General features: G+C 40.9%; 1 protein-coding gene across 1 annotated transcript in view; it reads left to right on the top strand.

Annotated features, from left to right (window-relative positions):
- The window catches only part of aasdhppt (aminoadipate-semialdehyde dehydrogenase-phosphopantetheinyl transferase), a 33,229-nt gene extending 31,978 nt beyond the window's left edge, over nt 1-1,251 (top strand). Inside the window, exons 6-7 of the mRNA XM_034167733.1 lie at nt 358-417; nt 796-1,251. Coding sequence (XP_034023624.1) covers nt 358-417; nt 796-978 — 243 coding nt within the window. The 3' untranslated portion in view covers nt 979-1,251. The remainder of the gene's footprint in view (nt 1-357; nt 418-795) is intronic.
- Nucleotides 1,252-24,298: the final 23,047 nt, after the last annotated feature.

The following is a 24,298-nucleotide window of genomic DNA, read 5'->3' as shown; positions in this document are numbered from 1 at the left end:
CTCCACAGTGTGGATTAAACAGTGCCTCATTCAGCTTAGTATATAGAGGCAGCTTGTTATGCATGTAGCCTGTCCATCTTGTGGCTGTAGAAGTTGCAGTGTTTTTTTTTGTTTTTTGTTTTTTTTTTTACATACAAGCAGCTTTGAAATGCAAGGCACAGGGCCAGGCAAAAAAAAAAAAAAAGACTTACTTGACTTATAGTCCTGAAAATGTGAGTGAAGGTTCACTGAGAAAGAGCATTACAATACCTAAATTGTTTGGTTTAAAGTACTATATGTCATACTGGAGTCGTCATATCAGTACATTAGAATATGTTGTGCATTTGTGTTTATATTCTTCTATATGTGTTTCCCCAGGAAAGCTTGCTAGACACTGACCATCATGTTGCTGTGGCGCTTGGACCAGCAGCTTGCAGGGTAAAAACACTATTTTACACAAGCCAGTAAATGTCACAAGGCTGAGTGTTTGTGATAAAACGGAAGCACAGTTATCAACATTATCAGTGTGTAACATTTGTCAGGTTGTCAGTTGTGGCACTGGCTGTTCTGAGGTCAGTTACATATATATATTACCAAAACACACCTTGTCAACAGAAAAAACAGGAATTACTGTTTAGTTTTTAACCACGATGCACTATGGAGGTGACACTAGATTGTCTTCATACATGAAACAAATGTAGATTATTATTCTAGTTGTTAGTCCAGGTGTGTGCCAAGCATTGGAAATGCACATAATATGTGTTAATCAGTTGTTACAGTCTACCAATATGTAATATTGTTTTCCCTCTCGGTCAGCCTGTGCCTTCATCCCTCGCTCTTCCCTCCACATTTTTGCTGCTGTCGTTCAGTGACCTCATGGAGTTGGCTTCACCTCTAACAGAGGAAGACGCTGCTTTCTGGGACAACTTCAAGACGAAGGCAGAAGCACCTCAGAGACAGAGAGAGACACACCCATGTCCAGATAACTGTCCGTTTTAGTTGTTTAAATGAAGATGAAGCTGAAAAGTCAAAGATCATTGACCCTGACCTCTGCTGTTCACGTTTAAAAACTAAATGATTCCGTAAAGTTGGTTGAGTCATTAATCCTGAATAATTTCACTGATGTTGATTGGCTCAGTCATCATCAAGGATTTTCTGTCTCTGTGTTTCTCTTTGTGGTATTTGTAAACAAAGTGAAAATGAAAAGCTGATATTGTGTGTCTGCATCTCTCCCTTATTAAACATGAGTCAAGAGCAATCGTTTTTATTATGGGATGATTCAGTGCGATTTGATTGTGTGATCTGATGCAGTCCAATAGAATTCTTTGACCTAATGGAGGTATTTATTTTCTGTGATGAATTAGAATAAACTGAAAGTGGTATGGCTTACCTTCTAATACAATCTCTGGCAAAAAATTATGGAATCACCGGCCTCGGAGGATGTTCATTCAGTTGTTTAATTTTGTAGAAAAAAGGCAGATCACAGACATGATACAAACCTAAAGTCACTTCAAATGGCAACTTTCTGGTTTTAAGAAACACTGTAAGAAATCAGGAAAAAAAAATTGTGGCAGTCAGTAACAGTTACTTTTTTAGACCAAGCAGAGGGAAAAAAATATGGAATCACTCAATTCTGAGGAAAAAATTATGGAATCATGAAAAACAAAAGAACGCTCCAACACATCACTAGTATTTTGTTGCACCACCTCTGGCTTTTATAACAGCTTGCAGTCTCTGAGGCATGGACTTAATGAGTGACAAACAGTACTCTTCATCAATCTGGCTCCAACTTTCTCTGATTGCTGTTGCCAGATCAGCTTTGCAGGTTGGAGCCTTGTCATGGACCATTTTCTTCAACTTCCACCAAAGATTTTCAATTGGATTAAGATCCGGACTATTTGCAGGCCATGACATTGACCCTATGTGTTTTTTTGCAAGGAATGTTTTCACAGTTTTTGCTCTATGGCAAGATGCATTATCATCTTGAAAAATGATTTCATCAATGATTTCCCCAGTGCCTTTACCTGACATGCAGCCCCATATCATCAATGACTGTGGAAATTTACGTTCTCTTCAGGCAGTCATCTTTATAAATCTCATTGGAACGGCACCAAACAAAAGTTCCAACATCATCACCTTGCCCAATGCAGATTCGAGATTCATGACTGAATATGACTTTCATCCAGTCATCCACAGTCTGTGATTGCTTTTCCTTAGCCCATTGTAACCTTGTTTATTTCTGTTTAGGTGTTAATGATGGCTTTCCTTTAGCTTTTCTGTATGTAAATCCCATTTCCTTTAGGCGGTTTCTTACAGTTCGGTCACAGACGTTGACTCCAGTTTCCTCCCATTCCTTCCTCATTTGTTTTGTTGTGCATTTTCGATTTTTGAGACATATTGCTTTAAGTTTTCTGTCTTGACGCTTTGATGTCTTCCTTGGTCTACCAGTATGTTTGCCTTTAACAACCTTCCCATGTTGTTTGTATTTGGTCCAGAGTTTAGACACAGCTGACTGTGAACAACCAACATCTTTTGCAACATTGCGTGATGATTTACCATCTTTTAAGAGTTTGATAATCCTCTCCTTTGTTTCAATTGACATCTCTCGTGTTGGAGCCATGATTCTTGTCAGTCCACTTGGTGCAACAACTCTCCAAGGTGTGATCACTCCTTTTTAGATGCAGACTAATGAGCAGATCTGATTTGATGCAGGTGTTAGTTTTGGGGATGAAAATTTACAGGGTGATTCCATAATTTATTCCTCAGAATTGAGTGAGTCCATATTTTTTTCCCCTCTGCTTGATCTAAAAAAGTAACCGTTACTTTTTTCTTGATTGATTTCTTATATTGTTTCTTAAAGCTAGAAAGTTGCCATTTGAGATGACTTTAGTTTTGTGTCATGTCTGTGATCTGCTTTTTTTCTACAAAATTAAACAACTGAATGAACATCCTCCGAGGCCGGTGATTCCATAATTTTTGCCAGGGGTTGTACATATTTCATGAAAAAAACCAGGCATGGTAGGTTGAAAAGCTTTTTTATCCCATGGGAACTCTCCCTACCCACCTAAGTGGCTCAAGAATATGGACAGCATGTATATAAGTGACATTTACATGACAATTTATATGACAATATTGAGATACGATAATTTGGCCATATTGTACAGCCCTACTGTCAACTAGCTGAAAACTTTGAATATTAATTTACATCTACATTAAAAAATGCGGTGGCAGGGGGTCATCTGAAAGGCAAAAAAAATGAAAAATGTTTAAAAAGGTGGGGGAGGGGGTATGGGGGCAGAGCCCCCTCCAGAAGCTGAAAGGCAAAATAAAGGAAATGCTTTAAAAGATGGGGGGTAGATATTTATTGTGGGTGTGAATGTGTTCAGGGGGGCTCCCCCAGAAGATGAAAGGTTTTAGTCATGCTAATGCGCCCAAGACCATTTTACTGAAAAAAGTCTGAAGGACCTAAAGGACATGGTTAGATAGTGAGGAGCTTTTCCAGGCATATGAGAGGCAAATAAAGACAAATGCTTAAAAAGGCAGGGGGTATATATTTATTGCTGGTGTGAATGTGTTCTTGGCGGTGGGGGGGAGCTTCCCCAGCTGGTTTTTGCCATGCTAATGCTCCCCTGAAGCATTTACTCAAAATAAAGCCTGTAGAACCTAAAAATGACATGGTGACGTGCTGACGAGCTTTGCTCGTTCATGTCTGTGACATGGATATTAACCCTTTCACATTTTATACTTTTTAATGTTCCATTTGTGTTTATCATACCTATATTTCTTCTTATATTTGTGACAGATATTCTGAAATGTTATCATTAATAGTTATTTACTGATTTCATGCAACCCCAATTCCAATGAAGTTGGGACGTTGTGTAAAATGTAAATAAAAACAGAATACATGATTTGCAAATCCTCTTCAAACTATATTCAACTGAATACACCGCAAAGACAAGATATTTAATGTTTAAACTGATAAACTTTATTGTTTTTGTGCAAATATTTGCTCATTTGAAATGGATGCCTGCAATACGTTTCAAAAAAGCTGGGACAGTGGTATGTTTACCACTGTGTTACATCACCTTTCCTTCTAACAACACTCAATAAGCATTTGGGAACTGAGGACACTAATTGTTGAAGCTTTGTAGGTGGAATTCTTTCCCATTCTTGCTTAATGTATGACTTCAGTTGTTCAACAGTCCCGGGTCTCCGTTGTCGTATTTTGCGCTTTGTAATGTGTCACATTTTCAATGGGCGACAGGTCTGGACTGCAGGCAGGCCAGTCTAGTACCCGCACTCTTTTACTACAAAGCCATGCTGTTGTAACATGCAGAATGTGGCTTGGCATTGTCTTGCTGAAATAAGCAGGGACGTTCCTGGAAAAGACATTGCTTGGATGGCAGTATGTGTTGCTCCAAAACCTGGATGTACCTTTCAGCATTGATGGTGCCATCACAGATGTGTAAGTTGCCCATGCCATGGGCACTAACACACCTCCATACCAACACAGATGCTGGCTTTTGAACTTTGCACTGGTAACAATCTGGGTGGTCTTTTTTCTCTTTTGTCCGGAGGCCACAACGTCCATCATTTCCAAAAACAATTTGAAATGTGGACTCATCAGACCACAGCACACTTTTCCACTTTGCGTCTGTCCATTTCAAATGAGCTCAGGCCCAGAGAAGGTGACAGTCTTTCTGGATGTTGTTGATGTATGGCTTCCGCTTTGCATGGTAGAGTTTTAACTTGCACTTGTAGATGTAGCGACAAACTTTGTTAACTGACAATGGTTTTCTGAAGTGTTCCTGAGCCCACACAGTAAGATGCTTGATATAATGATGTTGGTTTTTAATGCAGTGCCAACCGAGGAACTGAAGGTCATAGGCATTCAGTGTTGGTTTTCGACCTTGCCGCTTATGTGTACAAAGTTCTCCAGATTCTCTGAATCATCTGATTATATTATGGACTGTAGATGATGGAATCCTGAAATTCCTTACAATTGAACATTGAGAAACATTGTTCTTAAACTGTTGGGCTATTTTTTCACACAGTTGTTCACAAAGTGGTGATCCTCACCCCGTCTTTGCTTGTGAATGGCAGAGCCTTTTGGGGAAGCTCCTTTTACTAACCTGTTTCCAATTAGGTGTTCTTTGACCATTCATCAACTTTCCCAGTCTTTTGTTGCCCCGTCCTAACTTTTTTGAAATGTGTTGCAGGCATCCATTTTAAAACAAGCAAATATTTGCACAAAAACAAAAAAGTCTATCAGTTTGAACATTAAATATCTTGTCTTTGTGGTGTATTCAGTTGAATATAGGTTGAAGAGGATTTTCAAATCATTGTATTCTGTTTTTATTTACAGTAGTGTTCAGAATAATACAATAGTAGTGCCATGTGACTAAAAAGATTAATCCAGGTTTTGAGTATATTTCTTATTGTTACATGGGAAACAGGGTACCAGTAGATTCAGTAGATTCTCACAAATCCAACAAGACCAAGCATTCATGATATGCACACTCTTAAGGCTATGAAATTGGGCTGTTAGTAAAAAAAAAGTAGAAAAGGGGGTGTTCACAATAATAGTAGTGTGGCATTCAGTCAGTGAGTTTGTCAATTTTGTGGAACAAACAGGTGTGAATCAGGTGTCCCCTATTTAAGGATGAAGCCAGCACCTGTTGAACATGCTTTTCTCTTTGAAAGCCTGAGGAAAATGGGACGTAAGACATTGTTCAGAAGAACAGCGTAGTTTGATTAAAAAGTTGATTGGAGAGGGGAAAACGTATACGCAGGTGCAAAAAATTATAGGCTGTTCATCTACAATGATCTCCAATGCTTAAAAATGGACAAAAAAAAAAAGACGCGTGGAAGAAAACGGAAAACAACCATCAAAATGGATAGAAGAATAACCAGAATGGCAAAGGCTCACCCACTGATCAGCTCCAGGATGATCAAAGGCAGTCTGGAGTTACCTGTAAGTGCTGTGACAGAAGACGCCTGTGTGAAGCTAATTTATTTGCAAGAATCCCCCGCAAAGTCTCTCTGTTAAATAAAAGACATGCAGAAGAGGTTACAATTCGCCAAAGAACACATCAATTGGCCTAAAGAGAAATGGAGGAATATTTTGTGGACTGATGACAGTAAAATTGTTCTTTTTGGGTCCAAGGGCTGCAGACAGTTTGTGAGACAACCCCCAAACTCTGAATTCAAGCCACAGTTCACAGTGAAGACAGTAAAGCATGGTGGTACAAGCATCATGATATGGGCATGTTTCTCCTACTATGGTGTTGGGCCTATATATCGCATACCAGGTATCATGGATCGGTTTGGATATGTCAAAATACTTGAAGAGGTCATGTTGCCTTATGCTGAAGAGGACATGCCCTTGAAATGGGTGTTTCAACAAGACAGTGACCCCAAGCACACTAGTAAACAAGCAAAATCTTGGTTTCAAACCAACAAAATTAATGCCTTGTAGATGTGAAGAAATCATGAAAAACTGTGGTTATACAACTAAATACTAGTTTAGTGATTCACAGGATTGCTAAAAAAAAAAAGCAGTTTGAACATAATAGTTTGTAGCATCAACAGCAGATGCTACTATTATTGTGAACACCCCTTTTTCTACTTGTTTTGTTTTTTACTAATAGCCCAATTTCATAGCAGTAAGAGTGTGCATATCATGAATGCTTGGTCTTGTTGGATTTGTGAGAATCCACTGAATCTACTGGTACCTTGTTTCCCATGTAACAATAAGAAATACTCAAAACCTGGATTAATCTTTTTAGTCACATAGCACTACTATTATTCTGAACACTACTGTACATTTTACACAAAGTCCCAACTTCAATGGAATTGAGGTTGTATAAATGGCCACACATCTCTCCATTATCCTTGCCCCACCAGTGGGACAATTCCTGCTGCTAGTAACAATACAGTAATATTCACCGAAACCAGATATTTGCACTCAACGGACAAAAGCAAAAGTAAATAAACACTGTATATTTGTATTTTTGCTGTATTACTTAATGTATTATTACTGTTTTACTACTTGCTACTACTGTTTTATTACTTTTTGCTCACGTCGGGCAAAATGTCCTGTCTGATCGTAATGCATTTCCATTTACTTTTTCAAACCGAATGTAGACCCACCAAAACAAGGCAGGTGATTATTAACAAAATGCTGCTTGCTGCCTGCACTGTAATATGGTGTTAAGTTTCACACACATCCCTGGATGTGTGTCACTGATGTGTCACTTACATTTTCACTCCTTCCTCTCCCATCATATTTTAATACTTTTTGCAGAGCTCCTGCCAATTATATTTCGATCATGGATCAAATACGTTTGACAAAAATGTCTGCAAATCTGACCAACTTCAAAACACAAAGTCAGAAAAAGACGGAGTCAGAAAATTCCATGTACCGCACCGTTGGTTTGGAGGTTGATAATTGTGTAAAGAAGTGGAGCTTGACAAACTAATCCAGAAAAATCCACTGTTCCAGCGGTATATTGCAATAAGACACCCACCAATGCGACAGAGGACTTTAAAAGGGTCATGCGCATGTCAAAGTCATTGCATGGCCACAGAGTTATGGAGCTGGAGAAGCATGAATCAGGCTTTTGGATTTTAAGGTATCTCTCCATTTATTTAAGGTAGGCATTTATTTTTTTCAGACGACGTTTTCATTAAATGAGCCAGGCCTTTACTCAAGGTCACACACTTAATTAAGGAAATATGTAAGCCTAATTGGTGCTGGGGATTCCCATAGATCATTTGGCGCCTCCTGTCTGTAACTACAGTAATCCATTACATACATATAATGTATTTTCTCTGTTTTATAACAGATTTTTTTTTCCATTTTATACATATAGCTGATTTTGTCTGTTTTATACATATAACGCAGGGGTAGGCAACCTGTTCCAGAAAGAGCCATGAGGGTGCAGGTTTTCTTTGCAGCCACTGACTCCACCAGGTTATTTTACTGATTAATATCACTTTGAGCAGATGGAATCAGTTAATCAGTGAAATCACCTGGTGTAGTCAGTGGCTGCAAAGAAAACCTGCACCCTCATGGCTCTTTCTGGAACAGGTTGCCTACCCCTGATATAACGGATTGCGATAATAACAGACAAATTTCACTGGTCCACATGAATCCATTATATGCGAGTTTTACTGCATGAAAATCTGACAGAGAAGTAAACACAGTAGGACACATTCATGGTAGGATTAAAAATATAACGGCACATATAAATATTTCGTTGGGGTCATAAATTATCCTACTCGGTTACTTGAAGGTTGAAGGTGACAGTCTACCCTGGTACAAACTTTACATCCCTGAGTTCAGTGCAAAGTGCAAATGAATCCTGTACTGTGTCTGATTGGCAGATTTGTGTGGTTTAAGCATTGCATACTGCGATATAAATAGTATCACTCTTCTAACTTTATTTTTTTGTAGAGAGTGGGTGCACATGTGTACTTTTCTGTGTAATGGTCTATGAAGTTGTCTTATTTCACTGTCAAAATGTCTTTTGTTATGTACACCAGCTCCACTGACCTCTGTCTCACTTCTCTTTTTAACCCTCCAATCTTATTATCTCACATTCATTTCCCTTTTATTCTCTGTATTATCTCTGTCATTTTACCACCCCCCCCCCCCCCCCCCAGCGCCTTCACTCTGTCTCATTTCTCCTGGTAGTGAGTCTATTTTTGTCTCTCTCTCTCTCACTCTTTGTATTGTGGTTCATTTCTGTTCTGGCCACCCTCTGAGGTAAATATGACTCGTAGAAACACATTGGTGTTGCGTGTGTGTGTGTGTGTGTGTGTGTGTGTGTGTGTGTGTGTGTGTGTGTGTGTGTGTGTGTGTGTGTGTGTGTGTGTGTGTGTGTGTGTGTGTGTGTGTGTGGCAGATGGTAAAAATGATGTGATGGATCCATTGGGAGAAGATGATCGAGTCATAAAGTCATTTTGTGATCCTCATTTTGTTGCAGGAGAACCAAGGTCCAAGACGTGCTAAATGGAAAGAATACGTCTTGAACACCAACCCAGTTGTTTAGGGGGGGAGGAAGTGCTGAGCCATTTACAAAGACAAGACATCACTGAAGAACTCAAGATCTTGAAGAAACTGTTCTTGCCTTTATAGGCATGAAAAACAACAGCACTCTGGGAAAACAACATTTCAGCTGAGGTCTTTAAAGAAGGAGGTCCCATTCTCCAATGCCAATTGCACCAATTCACTATCAAAATCTGGACTCAAGACGAAATACCAGCAGACCTGAAAGGCTCAACGATTGCCACCATCTACAAGCAGAAAGGACACAAATCTTACTGCAGAAAGTTATCTCCTTAATGTCTACTGCAGGAAAGGTTCTTCAACTGACTACCAAAACCCAGAGTGGATTCTAACCAGGAAGAGGGACAACAGACATGGTCTTCACTGTCAACACAACACTGACTTTTGTACCTTTCACTAGAATGTCATGACCAAGGTTGGGTAGGATTACTTTGAAATGTAATCCAAAACTAATCAGATTACAAGTAATCCAAATGTATGTACATACATACATGTAATCCACATGTATTCTTTCAAAGTAATCCTACCCAACATTGGCCATAACCACGTCTGTGGACAGTCCTGAGCAAAATGGGCTGTTTGGAGAAATTAATCAAGATCCTGATGCTTCTCCACAATGACATGACCGCCAAAGTTCTGACAAATGGCACAAAAAACTGAAGCCTTCACTATTCAATCAGGAATAAAGCAGGGCTGCGTCATTGCCCTCACTCTCTTCATCATCTTTGTGGCAACAATCCTCCACCTGATCAAGGACAAGGTATCACCCTTAACTGACATCATGTACAAAATGGATGGAAAGCTCTTCAACCTAAGCCAGTTGAGAGCCATGAAGAAAATCACCATCATATTGCTCCTGGACTGCAAACAGCAGTGTGTCCTCCTTTTTGGAAGAAGGTCTTCAGAAAATCCTTGAAACCTTTGACAAAGCCTACACCAGGCTTGTTCTTCACATCAACCTGAAGAAGACAGGTCCTGTATCAGCCTCCACCCAACGTAGTCTAAAGCTTCCTGGTGTGAAACTGCACAAGTCCTTGAGAACTTTATGCACTTTTCATACTTGGGCAGCCATGTGTCATCAAACAGCAACATCAGTGACGAGATCCAACACCGACTCAAGTGTGCAGGAACTGCCTTTGGCAGAGACCTTCGGAGTGAGACGAAAATCCTCATCTACAAAACTGTTGTCATACCAACCCTGCGTTACGGATCTAAGACCTACACCACCTACCACCACCACCTGAAGACCTTGAGCAAATGCTGCCTGGGGAGTGTCCTTCACATCAGGTGGGAAGACTACCATACCAACATCAGCATCCTGGCTGAAGCCAAGCTCCAGAGCATAGTGTGCCATCATCAAGAACCAGGTTTGGTGGATGGGTCATATCGTTAAAATGGATGGCCAACTTCCCAAGCAGATCTTCTTCTTCCAGCTGTGTGAAGGAAAACAGTCCAGAGGAGGTCAGCTACAAGGACCTCCTGAAGCACAACCTCAAGAGCTGCTTCATCAACTGGAAGATCTGGGAAGAACAAGCAAGGGGCCAAGCCAGCTGGTGAGCAATGATCCACATGGTAGTGGAAGTCTTTAAAAAATACAGATGAACAACAGAGAGGAGAAGAGGAGAAAGGAAGGAGAGAGAGCAAGATCCTGACTAGCAGAAGCTTTCCGCAACCACATGCAGCCTCTGTCAGAAACCGTGCGCATCAAGACTGGGCCTGTTCAGTCATCTCCAGGTCCAGGAAACGATCAAGAGACAATTTTCCTCGCCACTGAGGGATTACCACCACCACAAAGGTGCAACCTGTCTTACTGTGTAGTCCTGAGAATTGGTTGCTAACAGTGACTTAAGGCAACCACTGGATGTCTTTACAATGGATCTTTAGGTACATCTGAAATGATTTTGTGTAAAGCAAATGCTTATTTATGGATACTCATTGAGGAGTATCACTTGTATTGTCAAGCAACATTACCTATGATATTTTGGCCATGTAGCACATTTCTCTGGGCATGAGCCAGCATGCAGGGGCCTCAGTGTTGAGGACCCCAACAACATGAAAAGGTCTTTTTTGAGTCCTGAATGGCAACCACCAAGGCAGACAACTGATCCAACCACACCTCTCTAAAGTAACCATCTGTCTGCTATAGCCAGGGGACATGTGAGTGTCTCCTCTGCCTTTTCCAGCTAGTGAGGCAGACCCGGCAGCACGAGGGGGCATTTGGGGGAGACACCCCCTCACGTCATCAACCCCGCCCCCTTGGATGTGAGCTATCAAAGAATAAAAATAAAAAGAAAGAAAAAGAAATACTGGAAAATATAGCAAAATATTAGTTATTCAATAATATCACATATTTAACAAATAAACCAAATTAATTAACTAAAGTAATTAATTTTAAAACAAACAGATATGGCGTGTGTCTGTGTTCAAGCGATTTGATAGGTTGAGGGTTGCGCTTGTCAGTGCGGCAGAGGGCAAGGATCCTGAGTCCAGCGATTATGGCAAGGTGGACGAATTAAAGCATGCTCGATTTATTCAAGCAGTGTCAGAGCTGGAGTTTCTGGGATTCGTCAAGTCCACCAAGCAAAAGGCAGATCATGCAGCACGACTCACTTGGGGAGGGTGTTAATGCTGCATTTACACATAACGATGACAAGTCACGAATGCCACGAAGTACACATTCTTGGCCGCGGATCACGAATGTGATGATTCGGGGCAGAGGCGTCAGGTGTCCTCAGGAACTGCTGCAACCTGTTACCACACGTTACGATTAATGGCACGTGTTGTTGGAGAATTATCAGGAACCATTACGCACGGTCAAGAATAGTGTTCCGTGTTGTTGCGCGCTATTGCGCGTAACATCGCATCGTTAAGTTCTGTCACGTTGTGAACGAGGTGAATTGTCTCCACACACACACGCATATTCATCCAACCGAATTCAGATCGCTCCAGTTTTTCAGAAGAACTTTGTGACTGCATGCATAGTTGGGCTCTGTGCCATGGAGTGGCGCACATGCCCAATTGCGCTGTGTTTGTGCTTGTGATGGAGGGCTGTATGTGGAGTTAATCTACTGTCTCGTGTCGTTTCTCAGATCAGTTGTTGGTTTGGTTTTGTGGTATACAGGAGACCACTTGACAGAGGGTCTATACCAGGGGTGGCCAAGTTCGGTCCTCGAGAGCCACCTAATTCCTGACACTCTTAGTTGTCTCCCTGCTCCAACACACCTGAATCCAATGAAAGGCTCATTAAAAGTCTGCTAACGAGTCTTTCATTGGATTCAGGTGTGCTGGAGCAGAGAGACAACTAAGAGTGTCAGGAAGGTGGCTCTCGAGGACCGAACTTGGCCACCCCTGGTCTATACGTTCAAATAATAAAAAATACTGTCATCACTCTTTACTCTTACTCAGTCGGTCTCTTACAACAGTGTAGTCTAAATACATGAGCTTTCCAGGAGTGCACCCAAGTCATTACGCACGCTCAGAGGCATGTGCCCTCCGATGCGCACTTTTTTTTGGGGGGGGGGGGGGGGGCGACCCTGCCCCCTGTGATAAACTCATCGCCCCCTTAATATTTTTTTCTGGTGCCGGGCTTGTAGTGAGGTCCTTAAAACTGTGGTACTGATGCTACCACATTGAAGTTCAGCAAATTGCCAAAATGTAGCCGCTGATATTCACTCACAATGCAAGCAGTATACCTCATCTGAGTGCTCCTATTTAACCATTCATTCTGAGCTGGTATAGAGGTGTGTTATGTATGTATGTTGATTTTGCCTTGCCTCCACCTCTCAGATCCGCCCAGCTGATCAGCGGCACCTGCCAGCTGATGCCTAGCTGGGAGTATAAAAGTCTTGCGCATCACACGTTTGGGATCGACTGGGTTCCTCTGCTGCAGTGTTTTTTTGTTGTTGGTGGTGGGGTTTTTTTTATATATATATTTTTTGTATACTCTTTTTATTATGTAAAATAAATTATTATAATTTTTTGAGCATCCCCTACTCACTCATTTTCTTGTATCCGCCAGTTGTGTTGCCAGTGACCTAGACAGCGACACAACAAGGTAACAAGGTGTCATTCTGTGTGTCCTTCAATCGATCTGTCCAGGAGTCTTGTCGGCGCAACTCCTAAAGTTGCTGCTATGATCTGAAGCAACTTCAAATCATAGCAGCACAGTATGCCAATGTGCGTGCAAGAAAATCCTCTGTTGTGACTTACCTACAGAAAAATCACACATTCATTTGTAATAATATTAATTATAATGCCTATTTATGTAGGACTTTCCCAGGAATTAAAGCACTAAACAAAATAAACTCCAACAATAAAATAATAAATGTCAATACTATAGAGGATGCTGCATGAAAAGCCCAAATTAAAGACCTGATGATACAGGAAAAAATATGAAACTTATACACCAGTGCGACTTCTATATTGTTTGTTTGTTTTTTTGTTTTGTTTTTTGTCATCAGGAGACATTTTTTTAACAGGTGCGACTTATACTGCAGAAAATACGGTACATCATAATTTAATGTATAAACAGACTTATTTGGCAGACAGTCAGTTTGTTAATTCACATACTATTCATGAAGGATTTACTTCCACTGATGTATAAATACATGCAAGTAACCATTACGGCAGAGTGAGTTTTATTGTTTTGTGACCTTGCTCACAGATCTCTCATGTGACAGAAAGTATAGTTCCAGCAGTACTCAAGATCCTCTGAAAAGACCTCGTACCAAAGACATCCAGTCGTCACATTGGGTTCCTGGTCAGGAGGTCTTACACCATACGGTGACACAGAAAGCAACAGCACCTGAAAGACTTGGATTGTAAAATGCCCCCCCCCCCCCCATGAGTAATCTCTTTGGTGTCTGTGAAGTATCCACATTATTTTGTGATTCCTTTAATTTTATGAGTGTAAAGTATGACATTATGGTTTACTTACAGGGATATTGGACTTCTCTTTCATTATTATTATTATTATTATTTGCCGTATTCCTCTACAACCAATTGCCATCATTGTCTCCCCATTGATTGGTTGTTTGTGCACTGACCTTTTCAGAAGAGGAGGGACAGTTATGGGCACAAATGAAATGACAGCCACTTGTCCAGAGGGCTTCATGAAGGTTCTTTTCATTTGTCATGTTTGTATGTGTGACACATACAGAGATGTTTCTGGGGGGAAAGAGAGAAAAAAAAACTAGAAAAAAATACACTTTTTCAAGTGTGCGTGGGTGAAGGTGAGTGCAATGCATGCACGTGTAAATCCTAAAGAAATAGAGCTTGAAAAGAGTTGCAGTCAGTGCCTCCAGCTGGACTGAATTAGCTTGCCTACTCACCGTCTTAGATCTTGTGTTCCTGAGGCAATAAAAGGCAAAAGGGTCCGGCTGGTTCCATGTCAGTTTTCCTCGACGAATGAGTATTTTTAGTGGTTTCAGGTTTACTGATGTGTCAGAGACACCACTCAAATGTTCTCTTTCAAATGGACTCCGGAGACGAGAGTACCTGTGGGCTGAGAGTGTGCCCTGAGGTTAGAGATGAGACCCAGCCAAGCCTGCTGCAAAGTATAACAAAGGTCATTTAGCAAATGGGGTTTTTACTGTTCTTGTTCCTGGCAGAGGATGAACTCAACTTGAGTAACGTGTGAACTTCAGATAACTTTATTGTACTCTATTTTCTTGAGTATTAGTCACAGGTTTCTTTCCTACTTTGGGAGGTCATATACTGCACTACAGCTTATATACCACAAAATCATGTGTTTGTTAATAATATAAATATAAATCAAATGGACTCACATTTTATTTACATCTGCTAAGGATGTGATAAAATCATCGGCATTGATTTATTTATTCATTTGCCTGCCCGTTAGCAGGATTACGTTAAAACTATTGCACGGATTTTGACAAAAGTTTCATCACAGATAGATATTAGGGCATGGAAGACGCCATTAAATTTTGGAGGTGATCCGGGTCTGGATTCTGGATCAAGATTTCACTTTATATAGGCTTTTAAGGATCAAAACTAGTTAACAGATTTTCACCAAATTTACACTACACATTTGTGTTAGGTCTTGGAAGACTCCATTAAACTTTGAAGGTGGTCTCGCCGACCCAACATTCCCCACTAAAAATCGGTCCACCTTATGCATCTGTGCATGCGTCATTAGCCGCAGTTCACAGATTAAAACCTCATTTCTGCTTAAAATTGCACTCCAGTCATCATCTAGCTCAGCGACAGATATCTGAAGCTTTTTTACAACAATCATTTCCAGAGCATCCTGACTAAATGAGTTAAGTAGCTGATGCGTTCACTGCGCGTTTCAAAGCGTCACAGAATTTCACAGAGTTTCTGCTTCAAATGGCCTAATTTCTGCTTAAAACTGACTTTAGAATGATTTAAGAGGTTTTACAGTTATCATCTGGTGGTTAATAATCCCATTAATCTATTTGATTGCTCTGATTGAAGAGAGTCTGTCTCAGATGTCCGACGCGCAGTGAACGCATCAGCTAGCAGCTCATTTAGCTGCGGCACTCTGATCGCTTCTGCTGTCTTTTATGATGAAATAATGCTGAATTTATGTGGAAATGATTGTTGTACAAAAGCTTCAGATATCTGTCACTGAGATAGATGATGACTGGAGTGCAGTTTGAAGCAGAATCAAGGTGTTAATCCATGAACCGCATCATCGGGGGGACTGATTTTTAGGGGGACTGTTCGGTCTGCGATACTGGATTCTGGATCAACATTTCACTGCATATAAACTTTGAAGGATTATGTCAGAACTACTTCAGGGATTCTCACCAAATTTGCAACACAGATAGATATGAGGGCATGGAAGACTCAATTTTGGAGGTGATCCAGATCCAGATTCTGGCTCAGGATTTCACTTTATGTAGGCTTTGAAGGATTACGTCAAAACTGCTTCACGGATTCTCAACAAATTTGCACCACAGATAGATATTAGGCTATGGAAGACTCCACTGAAGACTATCAGTGCATACTGATCCAGTCTGGATCAGTATATGCAGGTTCTGCAGCAGAAAGATACGACCTCTCGATGTAAAACCAAGATCAGGAAGACACTTTTTGTTTCAGCTTGCGAATTAAATATCACATGGCAACATCTTGATCAGTGAGACCATTCTGGATCAGAAAGCAATTATTGCATTGTGTTGTGGAATCTGGATCCAAATAAAGTCTGGGCCACGATACGAATCACATATCTCCTATTTTGAGTCCTCGTCAATCCTTGGCGGACATCAGAAATTTCTGATTGCTCTTGTTGTAATATTATCAGTACTGTGGGCTGGCAATGCACATCCATCTGGCAATTTCTTTTCTCTAAACAGCATCAAATAACATCAAATATTTTGTACATTGCACATTTATTTGTCCATCTTGCTTATTTTTTCCATTTAGTAGTCCTTATGTTGTGCCCTGTTTAGACCGCCCTTACCAAAAAATAGTACTGATAAGTATATAAAAAGTAAACTGGAAGCATACTTGAAACATACTTGCATGTACTACTTTTTGGTAAGGGCGGACTGAAACCTACAACCTACAAGATCATGACATTTTGTCAACTCTCACAAGTTTTGCCTGGTCTTCATTGTGATTTGTTATTTGTGTTACTAAGTTTGCATTGCGACTGAGAGTCTTGCAATTGAGAGTCTATTGTGACCCACAGGATCAAGTTGAGATGTGAGAGTTTATCAAGACTGATTATGAGACCCATGTATCTGTTAACTGGTCGCACAACTTGTCTGAGTGTTTTTAACAGTTCAATACACTCACACACCTGTTTGAGACTAAGGCAGAGTGATGGACAGTGATGGCGACCAATTGTGACCAGCCTGCAACCCCATTGAGAGTGACAGCGAGCAGAGGCCATTTTTCGATCATAACTCGGTCGTGGACTTGGTGTAAATGGGGTGTTACACACCACAAGCTCAGGGCTTCCTGAATAAATCCACCTCTCCAAGTTGATGTGTGCCAGCAGTCCGTGTTCGTCTGATAGTTTCTTTTGTCCAAACTGCATCAAATAATATCCGATATGTTGTCCTATGCATGTTTATTTGTCTGTCTTGCTTATACTTGGAAAAGTCATTATGTTAAGTAACAGCAAAGACTGTGGTGTGAACATATGCTACACTGAATTCCTGTTTATTGTTAAACTCGGTCCCAGTGAAACTTTGTTAAAAAGTTACACATTAAAACAAAAACGTTGTGACTTATATGTTTTACTTCAAGAGGCTGTTATGTGTCGACGCGGGTTGAGGAGCGGACCTGCGTCTGACGGAACCCAGCGCTAAAATAACCAGAAAGCGGTTCCAATAACAAAATAATTTATTTCTTCCACCCGTTGGTGCATAACAACGTGTACAAACTAAAACAGCGTCAGTCTGGTGGAGTGAAGGCTGGCACGCTCTCCAGCGCCCAAAAGGATCGAGGCCCGGCGCTTCTGGACTCACTTTTACCGCCAAACACCCCCCAGGTGGACACGACAAACCGACTCTCTGCGAAGGATAGAAGAGGTGAGGTAAGTCAGCAGTTACAAGCAATATCCTTCAAAAGGCACACACTATCAGCAACACATTCAGGTCTGTATTTAAGCTTTATGTAAATGAGCAGCTTCTCACAACAGGTGGAGGATCAGTTGTCCGCACGCCACGGCAGTGAGAAGCGAGCTGCACAATTCTCATCACAATTCAAATATACTGCGTAACAAAATACCAAGTTACTATCAACAATTAGTCAAACAATTAATCACCTCTGATGTGTGCTGACAGCATGTGTCCCTCACCCTTCTTCCTTCACAGGCACGATGTGTCAAACCCAGGCGCGGTCCTCAGCATCTCACAAACGAACATCACAAGGTCGAGTTCCCGGCAATTCTGCTTGAATCACACATGGCTTAAATGCAGAACGCCATCTAATTATCTGCTTCAGCTGAAAGTCTTTAAGGTTGCATGTGAGCACCATCCACAGGTGCTGCACATAACGTTGATGAGGGTGAAGGACTCTTCAGCCAGCACCTTCTCCACAGACAAATCAGTTTTCATACCACCTGGAGAGCAAAGAAAAGAACACCAAAATGTCCAGCCACACCCCCCCAACACACAACAGAGGCTTTTGAGACAGAGGCGTTATGCTCCGCTACAGCTTATACTCTAGAAAATATGGTACTAGCTTTGGCAATGCTGGTGCACAGTTCCTTTTATCTAGTGGTGAGCACAGATAACAAAAAAATTTACTTCAATAACAGATAATCAGATAACTGAAAAGTTATCTTCGATAAAGCTAAAACAATAAACCACCCAAAAATGTATCAGAAGATACAGATAACCGATAAATTCCAGTAGTGTCTCCGGTACACTTGCAACTACTATCAAGCTAATTTTGAGTTTTAACACCACAATCACTTTTGGAAGCATTAAAAGCGACAACAGACCCAAACAATGAGTCAGCAATTCTGTCTTTGAGGGTACTGCCCCCTGCTGGAAGCTCCAGTTTACTACATGGCTTCCAGCACAGAAGCAACTTTGAGGAGCCACAAAGCTCAACTCTCTACTCAATCACAATACTGCCATCAGGCCGAGGTCTTGGAAAATAAAGCAGTGCTGAGTTATGGTTTGGTGTATAAATAAAATGAATACTGATAGAATAACTCCATTAAGGTCAATTCTGTCATTTGTGCAAAGTTAAGATATGACATATATCTTTAATGCACTAATTCTGAAGTTTTGTAACAAACACAGACAGATGGAATTCTGGGTAAAATGTGCCTCCGCTAACACTGATTGGTTGATTCATTCTATGTAAACCAACACGTTAATGTCAATCAATCAATCAATCAATCAATTTTATTTATATAGCGCCAAATCACAACAAACAGTTGCCCCAAGGCGCTTTATATTGTAAGGCAAGGCCATACAATAATTACGTAAAAACCCCAATGGTCAAAACGGCCCCTGTGAGCAAGCACTTGGCGACAGTGGGAAGGAAAAACTCCCTTTTAACAGGAAGAAACCTCCAGCAGAACCAGGCTCAGGGAGGGGCAGTCTTCTGCTGGGACTGGTTGGGGCTGAGGGAGAGAACCAGGAAAAAGACATGCTGTGGAGGGGAGCAGGGATCAATCACTAATGATTAAATGCAGAGTGGTGCATACAGAGCAAAAAGAGAAAGAAACACTCAGTGCATCATGGGAACCCCCCAGCAGTCTAAGTCTATAGCAGCATAACTAAGGGATGGTTCAGGGTAACCTGATCCAGCCCTAACTATAAGCTTTAGCAAAAAGGAAAGTTTTAAGCCTAATCTTAAAAGTAGAGAGGGTGTCTGTCTCCCTGATCCGAATTGGGAGCTGGTTCCACAGGAGAGGAGCCTGAAAGCTGAAGGCTCTGCCTCCCATTCTACTCTTACAAACCCTAGGAACTACAAGTAAGCCTGCAGTCTGAGAGCAAAGCGCTCTATTGGGGTGATATGGTATTATGAGGTCCCTAAGATAAGATGGGACCTGATTATTCAAAACCTTGTTCTTATTTTCTTCAATTAGTGATGAGTAGTAAGATGTCCTAGCTTTACGGAGGGCTTTTTTTTATAGAGCAACAGACTCTTTTTCCAGGCTAAGTGAAGATCTTCTAAATTAGTGAGACGCCATTTCCTCTCCAAGTTATGGGTTATCTGCTTTAAGCTGCAAGTTTGTGAGTTATACCACGGAGTCAAGTACTTCTGATTTAAAGCTCTCTTTTTCAGAGGAGCTACAGCATCCAAAGTTGTCTTCAATGAGGATGTAAAATTATTGATGAGATACTCTATCTCACTTAGAGTTTAGGTAGCTACTCTGCACTGTGTTGGTATATGGGATTAGAGAACATAAAGAAGGAATCATATCCTTAAACCTAGTTACAGCGCTTTCTGAAAGACTTCTAGTGTAATGAAACTTATTCCCCACTGCTGGGTAGTCCATCAGAGTAAATGTAAATGTTATTAAGAAATGATCAGACAGAAGGGAGTTTTCAGGGAATACTGTTAAGTCTTCTATTTCCATACCATAAGTCAGAACAAGATCTAAGATATGATTAAAGTGGTGGGTGGACTCATTTACATTTTGAGCAAAGCCAATTGAGTCTAATAATAGATTAAATGCAGTGTTGAGGCTGTCATTCTCAGCATCTGTGTGGATGTTAAAATCGCCCACTATAATTATCTTATCTGAGCTAAGCACTAAGTCAGACAAAAGGTCTGAAAATTCACAGAGAAACTCACAGTAACGACCAGGTGGACGATAGATAATAACAAATAAAACTGGTTTTTGAGACTTCCAATTTGGATGGACAAGACTAAGAGTCAAGCTTTCAAATGAATTAAAGCTCTGTCTGGGTTTTTGATTAATTAATAAGCTGGAATGGAAGATTGCTGCTAATCCTCCGCCTCGGCCCGTGCTACGAGCGTTCTGGCAGTTAGTGTGACTCGGGGGTGTTGACTCATTTAAACTAACATATTCATCCTGCTGTAACCAGGTTTCTGTAAGACAGAATAAATCAATATGTTGATGAATTATTATATCATTTACTAACAGGGACTTAGAAGAGAGAGACCTAATGTTTAATAGACCACATTTAACTGTTTTAGTCTGTGGTGCAGTTGAAGGTGCTATATTATTTTTTTATGCTTAAATATATTTTTGCTGGTTATTGGTGGTCTGGGAGCAGGCACCGTCTCTACGGGGATGGGGTAATGAGGGGATGGCAGGGGGAGAGAAGCTGCAGAGAGGTGTGTAAAACTACAACTCTGCTTCCTGGTCCCAACCCTGGATAGTCACGGTTTGGAGGATTTAAGAAAATTGGCCAGATTTCTAGAAATGAGAGCTGCTCCATCCAAAGTGGGATGGATGCCGTCTCTCCTAACAAGACCAGGTTTTCCCCAGAAGCTTTGCCAATTATCTATGAAGCCCACCTCATTTTTTGGACACCACTCAGACAGCCAGCAATTCAAGGAGAACATGCGGCTAAACATGTCACTCCCGGTCCGATTGGGGAGGGGCCCAGAGAAAACTACAGAGTCCGACATTGTTTTTGCAAAGTTACACACCGATTCAATGTTAATTTTAGTGACCTCCGATTGGCGTAACCGGGTGTCATTACTGCCGACGTGAATTACAATCTTACCAATTTACACTTAGCCTTAGCCAGCAGTTTCAAATTTCCTTCAATGTCGCCTGCTCTGGCCCCCGGAAGACAATTGACTATGCTTGCTGGTATCACTAACTTCACATTTCTCAAAACAGAGTTGCCAATAACCAGAGTTTGATCCTCGGTGGGTGTGTCGCCGAGTGGGGAAAAACGGTTAGAAATGTGAACGGGTTGGCGGTGTACACGGGGCTTCTGTTTCAGTCTTTTGTTCATGGTAATGAGTCATTCACGTCATCAGGAGAGAGTCGTCAAGGGAGCATCAGGGGAGGCTTCCGTCCTGTCATTAGGAGAGTGCTAACTAGAGCACAATAGGTGCTAATTAGAGCTATTGTTTAGTCACTAGCCTATAGCAGTCAGCCTCTCGGTAGGTGGGGTCTGGTTAGGTTAAAAACTCCAGCTTTTGTTGGCTTCTGGTTTATTCTTCTCTACAAGAGTCAAGACAGAAGTCAGACTACCAGAGCAAGAATTTTAGCTGAGGAAGCTTCTGTGATTTGAAGCGAAACGTCCTCACGTCAAGCAACCCAGTCCAGTCGAAGATTCAAGCTTCTCTACAGTGTCAAAATAAATAGAACACTGCCATGATCTACTGGTGCCAGTGCCAGTTTTGGCCCTTTTTCAGCTGATTTTTCATTCAGTGAGAATTTTTTGGATCGCACAGAGTTTCAGGTTAATCGCGCATCCTGCATCATTTAGTATACATGGACTACCTCCTGATCGCCTATCGTATGGTCAGATGAAAATCAAACCTGTTTGATATTCTGGTCGGCCGTCGTGAGGGTATCATGCTGCTGAAGCACTACAAGCGTCCAACCTCTTGCACTGTGCATGTGCAAACACTGCAGACCTGTCTTGTAATAATGTTTTTTTTTTTTTTTTTAAACTTTGATGTCTCCCATTGAGAGTTTTTGTAAATTAAGTTTGAAAAAAAAGCTTCTGTTTACGTTTTGTTTCTGGAAACACGAGTCCGATTTGTGGTTTTTGAACATAAAATGTGTGAGAACATAAATCGTGCGCTCTGAACTTTTACACCATGCGGTTCTGTGGTACAGTTTGAGCTGGAACCGAGTACAGTAATTGAAAATATCAGCCCAGCTTCAGTTTGAATACTGCCATGAACACTACTTTCCAGTAGATGGCAGTAGAGACCTTGAAAACTTGCCAAAACAAAATTTCAGATAATCTGTGTTGCTACTTGCTACGTTTAAGATGCGTGGAATTTAATAAACGCAATCATAATAACAACATCTATAAACCCAGAGAATATATTCACGAGCGTTTTAGGCACTAGAGTTTAATGCTGTTGTCCTGATCAGAGTGTCTCAAATGCATTTCTCATGTCGTGAACGTACTGAGATTACCCTATCACCCATAATGCACCTGGACACAGCATGCCCACACTAAAACCTTAAAAATTAGTGCATTACTTTAAAACTAAAACATATATCTGATATTTTCACTTTATAAAACTTCAGACGTGATGTTAATTTAAATAACTTGTCCGAAATAAGTTTGGTTAAAATTTAAACCATAAGTTAAAAATGTATGTCTCTGGGTGACTTGGGTGATATTGGCCATGTATCAGTATGGAGTTAAAAGAAATGAGGGTTTTTTTGTTTGTTTGTTTTTTGGTGACCAGTTCTCCTTTGCTTGTGGAGGATAGAGCAGTTTCTTCTAGAAGCAGTTCTCCTCTGTTTGCAGAGGGTAGAACTACACATCTGTTCGCCTTTGTTTACCACGTTAACGGTCTAAAATTATCAGACAAAAATTTATCAGAAGATAATTAGTCCGATAATGGTTTTCAAAGTTATCTGAAAAGATAATCCGATAATGAAAACTTTATCTTTGATAATTATCGGATTATCTGAACTGTGCCCACCACTGCTTTTATCCTACGGAGGTGTGTGTCACACTCTCTCAAACCCACTCTCTCTACTGCTGCCTTGAACTCCATCATTTTCATCAAATATCTGTTCACGAAGGTGAACAGCGAGGTGACAGTTTCTTGCCGTGGTCTGATACCACAGTCATGACATGACTGGTGTCATGGTGAAGGCCACCATGTCAGTTTAATCACAGTACAATATTAATGCACTTGGTGACCCGACCCATTAACTGGATTGTTTAGTCCAAATTAGAGGATCTCTTCAATGGAATATTGATTTCGTCTGAGGTCACACTGTCCCACGTGCTTATCTTAAACATTAGCAAAACACCAGAGCTTGCACATTATTCATACAGCTGTGATAGATTAAATAATAAAGTGTGTTATTTATTCATACACACACACACACACACACATATATACACACAGTGGATCAGATAAGTATTAGATCCACAGTCAATTTTGCAAGTTTTCCCATCTACAAAGAATGGATAGGTCTGTAAATTTTTGTCATAGGTACACTTCAACTGTGACAGACAGAATATAAAAAATTCCGAAAATCACATTTTCTGATTTTTAAATAATTAATTTGCATTTATTGCATGAAATAAAGTATTTGAACACCTACCAACCAGCAAGAATTCTGGCTCTCACAGACCTGTTAATTTTTCTTTAAGAAGCCCTCTTATTCTGCACTCTTTACCTGTATTAATTGCACCTGTTTGAACTTGTTACCTGTATAAAAGACACCTGTTCACAGACTCAATCATCACACTCTAACCTGTCCACCATAGGCCAAGACCAAAGAGCTGTCTAAGGACACCAGGGACAAAACTGTAGACCTGCACAAGGCTGGGATGGACTACAGGACAACAGGCAAGCAGCTTGGTAGAAGACAACAACTGTTATGATTATTTATTAGAAAGTGGAAGAAACACAAGATGACTGTCAGTCTCCCTCGGTCTGGGATTCCATGCAAGATCTCACTTTGTGGGGTAAGGATGATTCTGAGAAAGCTCAGAACCCCATAAGAGGACCTGGGTCAATGACCTGAAGAGAGTTGGGACCACAGTCACAAAGATTACATTAGTAACACACGATGCCGTCACGGTTTAAAATCCTGCAGGGCAGCAAGGTCCACCATGCTCAAGCCAGGACATGTCCAGGCCCGTTTGAAGTTCA

The sequence above is a fragment of the Thalassophryne amazonica genome, chromosome 4 (genome assembly GCF_902500255.1).
Source record: "Thalassophryne amazonica chromosome 4, fThaAma1.1, whole genome shotgun sequence".
NCBI lineage: Eukaryota > Metazoa > Chordata > Actinopteri > Batrachoidiformes > Batrachoididae > Thalassophryne > Thalassophryne amazonica.
This window is presented reverse-complemented; position numbering and strand designations above follow the sequence as displayed.